This window comes from Rhizophagus irregularis, chromosome 24 (genome assembly GCF_026210795.1).
Source record: "Rhizophagus irregularis chromosome 24, complete sequence".
Taxonomy (NCBI): Eukaryota; Fungi; Glomeromycota; class Glomeromycetes; order Glomerales; family Glomeraceae; genus Rhizophagus; species Rhizophagus irregularis.
Genome location: NC_089452.1, coordinates 1,477,221 through 1,484,841, shown reverse-complemented (window position 1 = coordinate 1,484,841; position 7,621 = coordinate 1,477,221). Strand labels below are relative to the sequence as shown.

Genomic DNA, 7,621 nt, shown 5'->3' with positions numbered 1-7,621 from the left:
ATGATTAAATAATGTCTACACAGATTTTGAATGCGCTTATTAACGAAATAATAAAATCTTTTCATTTTGTTTTCATTCTGAAATGTTTATAAAATGTTATCATGTACTATTGACGTTGGTTATTATGTTGATTCCGTCGGGATTCCTTAACTAGGGAAACGGAACCGTTAAAAGGGGGAAGATAAATATTAGTCGATGATCCTACACATCTGAAAAATTTTCTGTCAGGATGATCCAGCTTATTATCGACAAATAGTGTATGTAAAGAATGTCAACTAGAAATTGAAGAGCATGAATTAAAAATAGAGCATGAGATATTAGAACTTCAAAAAACTAAAACATGAACTTAAAACCACTACTCAATAATATTTGCTTTTTCTTGAAATTATTTTCTTTTAGAAATTTTTAAAGTTTATTGAATCAAATTTATCTGTAGTATATAAATATATGTAATGTTAAAGTTAATTTTTATAATTATTTTTAATTTTTAAATTCCTTGATGCTCTAATAACCTACCTCCTTTATTTTGGTGATGAAATAATAATTGTATGATCAAATAAAAGTTCCCCCTTTTAATTATATAAATTATATATCGTTCTGCAAAATTCTTCTAATTGTTGTCCGTTTTAACCCCTGTTTTTGTCCCTGTCACAATCGACAATTTTATTTCCTTTTTTTGAATATGTATCACGATTTGTGTAACACTATCTATTTGACCCCTCAAAATATGCCAAAGAACGATTGGAACGTAGATCATGCAACACTTGCGAGTTATTGCAACGCGAAAGACTTAAACGATTTCCGTTTTCCTAGTTATATTATAGTGTTGAAAAAAGATTTTTTAATCGTCAAAAATTTTAACATATTTAATAGGACATGAAATACTAAAAATGTTTGTGAAGTAAACATCATTGAAAAGTCTATTTATAATTTAAAAAAGTATGATGATGATGACTTTAAAATTTTTTTACTTTTCTAGAGCAAAAGTCTGTTTAAGAATCTTTCAGAATTAATATGTAATTCAATGTTGATAACGAATTTTTTTATATATTATCAAAAATGTGTAATACTAAAAATGGTTGGTCGATTTTCTAAAAAAGGAATTAATTTGAAAACAAATTTTATAGCCGTTAACGTTAACGTTAACATTATGTTTGTTCAGTTCAGTTCATTCAGTCAGTCAGCTCATTTCATTAAAGCCTAACATTCCGCCCAATGCCATTTCTGACATTTTAAGAAATTATTAATCTATGCTAGATTCGGTGGTAAAGGAATATTCAACAATTCTTTTTTTTTTTTATTAATAAATATGATTTCACCAATACTAAAAAAAGTACAATTATTTTAGGAAAATTAAGATGGTAAATTCTGGCGGTGTGCTACGGTAAATTACATTTCTTAGTCATTTTTTAATTAAAGAAATAAATAAAATAAAAAATAAAATAAAATAATTGTTTATAAATTATTATTATTTTGAAATAAAAAATTCTTTTAAGCTTGATCAAATGGGCCAAATGGGAAAATTTTAAAACGATCAGCAAGGTAAATACTTGTCCTACTTTTACGATCATTGTCACGTGAGTATTTCCATTTGTTCTGTTAGCCCCTGATATCACAATGGTTTATTCTTTTAGGCTCGCTCAAATGAAATGATCAGCAGGATTGACATACTACGGCAAAATTGGTAATTTTTTCCAATATTATTGATATTTTCGAATTAAAAGGTGGTGTTGACATGTTATGGTAAATTGGTAATCTTTTTTTTCTATTTTTCCTTTTTAAGTCAGTCCAACCTTTTTTTATTTCTATATTTAATTTAGTTAATACCGATGTTATCTAATTAACAACTGGTAATTTAGTCAGCAATGATGTGATTCAAATAGAATTAATGGACTAAGTCCTTTTATATTCTTATTTTTTTTTATTTGTGATTTATATAAATATATATTTTTTTGACCATCAAATTTAGCCAGAAGCTCCCATTACTTGTTTAATTAAAAAAGATTACTTTAGGTATTATGGACTAAGAACATATGGAATTTATTTTGTTTAGAGTAAGGTGAGGTTCGAATTAGGTGTCGGAGAAGATTATGAAAATTTACCAATATTCCTATTCTTTATATTTTTTCTATCTAGAATCTTGATTGTCCTGAATTATTGGACTTTGGAAATCATTAATAAGACTTTATTAATGCTCCTTTCTTTTTTATTCTTATAGGTCTTACTTGGACAGTCTTGGACTTCAGAGTAGAGTTAAAGAATCGGGAGTTAAGGAACGTCAGTAAGATCTTTATTAACATTTCTTGAGTTGGAAATTAAGGATCAAATTGGGTATCGGAACCATAAGGAAAGTAAGTTTTGTCGCGAAACTTACTTTTCTTTATAATTTTCTTTTTAAAAAAGAAAATATTACTAAATTTTTCTCACTCCAATCACATTATGAGAAGATTGGACCAATAGATTTCCAAGGTGCATGTAATCGCTCTCAACGTTTCTCCTAATATTCACCTGATTATTTTAACTTTATTATTAAGGTTCAGATATTTTGCGAATTTTAAATAGATTTGCCCGGCAACCTATTGTATATATATCGGATGATTAGTTAATAAAATATATTTATGTGATATTTTAAAAATAAAATCTTATTTACAAATTTACAAATTTATATTATTAAATGTAATACTTATCTTTATAATTTTATATGAATTTATTTTATACATAAAATAAATTCACATGAAATTCATGTTGGTTACTGAAAACTACATAAAATGGTATATGTAAAATTTGAAACTTAATCAACAATTACAATTACGACAATTACTTCAAAACATTTCACTGATATGATCGTCTCACTGACAGGACATTTTTTAAATATTATAATTTTAGTAATTATTAATATGTACAATTTTTATCATTATCGCACTTCATTTACCATTTTTATTATTTTTATCCGTGATGAGAAAAAAGAAAAAATGGGAAATGAACTGCCGGTGAAAAGTTTGTCCGTGAAATGAATCAGACGTCAAGGATAATCCAATGTTTGACTTGCCGATCATCTTATTATAAATTTGCTATCATGCAAATCTTCTAGGAATCTAGGAATTTTAAAAATCGAGTCGACATGAATAAGTATTTTTGCTGAAAAGAATTCAGTCTTTTTTAAAATGATACCATCGAGTAAATATTACGTATTTATTACCAGTTTAACCGAACGGTTAACGTTAATGAGTTTTTTAATATAATACAGGATCATCCTGGATGCCCTGATAGCAAATTTTTCGGGATTATGATACATATAAGTCTTTCACTCCCGCTTCGGACTTGCATCCATCTTTTCCCTCTTTTTAATTTTTTTTTTCCTAGTTGGGGAATTCAGACGGCACCTTACGTAATAATCAACGTTAATAGCACCTGATAACATTTTTCAAACATTTTAGAACAAAACAAAATGAAAAGATAAAGATTTTATTACTTTGTTAATAAGCGCTAATTAGTAGTAGTTATTCCATTTTGGATAACAATATAAAAGAGCGTATCTCTAGTAACGCATTATATTTGTATGGTCTTTTATGCTCCCTTCACCCTTTCCTTCGTTAATCACTATCCTCACTACTATCTTAATCGTTATCTTGCTCTGTTTAACAAAAAGGATTATCAAAACATGGGAGTATTTTTAAGAACCTTATGCGTTTCGTCTTCCATTTCATCATAAAAATCCGCGCGCTTAATTCTGGCCAAAGATGTATAATGCCAGTAGATGAATTCAAAGTGGCATAAATTCTGGCCGGAATTATCTAAAAGAAATGATCTACAGTTATTTTGATTCAAATTGTTACCTTTTCGCTTTTACGGGTCCTATTGTTGTATGTTTGATTAATAATCTTATTTTACATGTACCAAGTAGACAAAATAGTTTTGAATTTGAATTCAATTAACCTGACTAATTCATATTTGTTATGTTATAAATTTCAACATACATAAACAACTTTAATTGATTTACGTACATTCGTCAATCCGTGTTTGCAAAAATAAAAGTGAATAGGTAGCAAATATCGGTTAGATGACACTATAATGAACTAAATGAAGTCAATGTTCCACACTATTGCAAACTATTCATTAAGTAGATATATTTCTGATTCTAAAACAGAAAAAAAATAATTGAAAATACGATCGTTATACTTAGTATGGACGTGTTTTGAATGGGTTACAAGAAAGTTTTAATTAGTTAAATTGATTTTTTGAGATATTTTTATATAATAGCATAAATAATATAATATAACCTGTTTAATATTTTAATAAAATCAATTAAGTTAAAAGAATTCACTACAATATTAACGCTTATAATTTATAAATCGTTGAGATCGGATTTTTTTTTTAACTAAGTACAATTAATTCATTTTGACTCTTTCATATCACTAGATAGAGGTAGACCGTTCAAAAGGGTACCCGTTCAAAATCCGACGATCAGAATCCCGTTATAACACAAGCTCGACGCTCACAATCCTAACAAACCATAATCCCAAAAGTTCAAAATCCTGACACTCATTATCCTAATACTTATTATCTTATTTTTTAATTTTTTTAGACGTGATATACTTTGTAATGAATAAATTTCTATTAATATGTGTGATAATAATTTTAAAATATTTCGCAAGAACTAATATCTTTATCTTAATACGTTGCAAAATTGAGTAATAATTAAATAATTTTATGTAATATGATACCCCAGACCCTTTAAGACCCCTTTAAGGGTCGCATTCATTTCACCGACAATCATTTGACAGGGTCATTTCGCAGACAAATGTTTCGCCGACCATCATCTCACCGACAAATGAATTTAGGATTAAAGTTAGGGTAGGCAAGAAAATCAGGGTTGGGATTAGGCTAGCAAAACTGTCGGTGAAATGATTGTCGGTGAAATGAGCCAGACCTTGAAAAATCCTACTTTCCCAGTAACACCAATAAATTTTCTACTCCCCACGTGACCTAAAAATATTCATCACCGGCACCGCGTTTTCACTGTTTATATTTAACCTCCCAAAATTATTTTTTTTCACGTCCCCTTAAATGTCACCGGTCACGTGGGTAGAGTCTTAATTATCCAGTCTCAACATATCAGATATCTGATATGACCTGAATTTTTGTTCGGGTAAAATTGATCAACATAATTAAATATTCATGATTTACTAACATTCATTCTTATAAGTTTAGCACAAAAAATCTCCATGTCAATTGTCTATGTCTATCACAATTTTCTTTTTACGTTACGGTATATTTAAAGATTAAATGGACGTTTTAGGATTTTTTTTTTTTGCAATTCTGCATGTAGATCAATGATAATTTAAGAAATGGTCGTCAAATGGAGAAAATAATAACCAAAGTTTAATGATTGACATAAAAATATCTATAAATGATTATCAATAAAAAATTTTGGATAGTTAAATTTATGCAAAAAACGCCCAACAAAATATTGCAAATTATCCGGAAAACTTAATTTTAAAAAGTGAATACAAATATGGTTCTCCGTGAAGAAATTTTAATGAAATTTTGCCCATAATTAGATAAGGTAAAAATTTTACCCGGATAAAAATTAAGATCTGCAAAACTTATCCGAATTTATGTAGATTGACGATTAATTTCTGGTTTTTTTGGTTTTCATATTAAAAAAAAACGGTCAAACTATTATCCAGAGTTCGTTGTGGTCCTTTAATCATGCTATTTTAGAGTTTTTTTACAGTGCTACAAAGTTTAAGTTTATTATTAAGTGCTTTTTTTTAAAAAAAAGTAACTTAAATTTCCGGTATATATATAAAATATGTAAAGGTCCTAATTTTTAATTTTTACATTCCTATTTTCACATAAAAAGAAAAAATGATAATCACAATTCCATTTTCATTCGGATTTTTTGATGTATTTTCTTTTTTGTTAGTTTGTATAATTTTCTATGTAGCAAGATATTATTATAATTATTTCATTCGTCCAAATCCTTTACCCGGTCCATTTCCACTTCCAATTCTTGGTAACGTTCATCAAAAAAGAGGATTTGAATTTAATGAATGGTTAATGTTAATGCATAAAAAATATGGAGATATGTTTGAAATAAATATGGCAGGGAAACGTTTGATCGTATTATGTAGTATTGATTTAATTGAAAATATGAATATATCTTCAACAAAAACTAAATATCCTTTTAGAAATATCCATTTTGAAGGATCCGCTGAATATGGATTACAAGGATTAGCCAGTAATAATGATCCAAAATCTTGGAAATACAAACGTCAATTTTATACTCAAGCTATGATGACTCCAAGTTTTAATTATCAAGCTGTTGAATGGACTAATGAATTATGGAATGAAATGGAATCTTGTTGGAATAATCTTGGAGAAAATTATGAATTGGATCTTATTAAATGGATGCATAGATTCTCAAATGAAATAATTTTTAGGATTTCGACTGGTGTGAAAAATGATACTGTAGTTTCTTATTATAAAAATATTGCTCATGAAAATAATATTATTGTTTTAAATGAAAAAGAAAGAGAAAAAGTTGAAGAATCTGAAAATTTTATTCAATCAATAGATACTTTTTTTAAAGGAATTGTTTATTTTGTGATTTTTAATAGGTTCATGCGTCATTATATTCCTTTTATTCGTGGAAAAGTGAAGGGTTTATTGAAAAATAGAGATTATTTATATAATAAAGTATATGAAATTATTAAAAAAAGAAGGATTGAAATTGAGAATACACCTTTAGATCAACCTCTTCGTCATGATATGTTAACGTCTCACATAACCGCAAATACGAAACGTGATATCAACCCAGTAAAACATGCTGATGATGATTTATTAAGACCGATGACAGATGAAGAGATATTTGGAAGTATAATCGATTCCATGGGCGCTGGAACTATTACTGTAAGTAAAAAAAAAATCTTTTTTTTTTAAAAAAAATTCTACGTATTTTAACTTTTTTTTTTTAAAAAAAAAATTTTAGACAGCAAATTTTTTTTGCTTCATCGTGTATTATCTCGGACGTTATCCTGAGGTGAAACAACGTTTTCAAAAAGAATTAGATGAAGTTCTTGGAACAAAATCCATAACATATAGTGATCTTGATAAATTACAATATTGTGATGCAATTATTAAAGAAGTGAATCGAAATTGTCCTTTAAGTTTTTCAATTGGTCGTGTAAATAATGAAAAAGATATTGTTGGAGGATTTAATTGGCCAGAAAGAACTTCATTTTCAATATTTTATTATGCAACAATGAGACGTAAAGATTATTGGACTGATCCTGAAAAATTCGATCCTGATAGATTTTACAAAATTGATGAAAGTGATAAATATTTACTTGAAAAGAAATATGCTAAAAATTCTTTTACTATGTTTGGAGGTGGAATTAGAATCTGTCCTGGGAGAAAATTGGCGATGATAAAATTAAAATGTTTATTAGCATCAATTTATAGAAAATATGATCTTGAATTGGCAGATATGAATGCACCGCTTAAATCTAGTTCTAGTGTCATTACAATTTGTAAAGAATTAATTGTTAAATTTAAACCAAGAAAATTCTAAAATGTGATAGTGATAAAAATAAATAATTAAGTTATATTTAATTTA

At 27.4% G+C, this 7,621-nt stretch overlaps 1 protein-coding gene across 1 annotated transcript; it reads left to right on the top strand.

Annotated features, from left to right (window-relative positions):
* Positions 1-5,845: 5,845 nt before the first annotated feature.
* Positions 5,846-7,621, top strand: OCT59_016030 (uncharacterized protein). Its single transcript, XM_025320620.2, has 2 exons — positions 5,846-6,915; positions 6,995-7,621. Exons 1-2 carry the CDS (start codon positions 5,872-5,874, stop codon positions 7,574-7,576), a joined length of 1,626 nt encoding a protein of 541 aa, XP_025170922.1. The 5' UTR covers positions 5,846-5,871; the 3' UTR covers positions 7,577-7,621.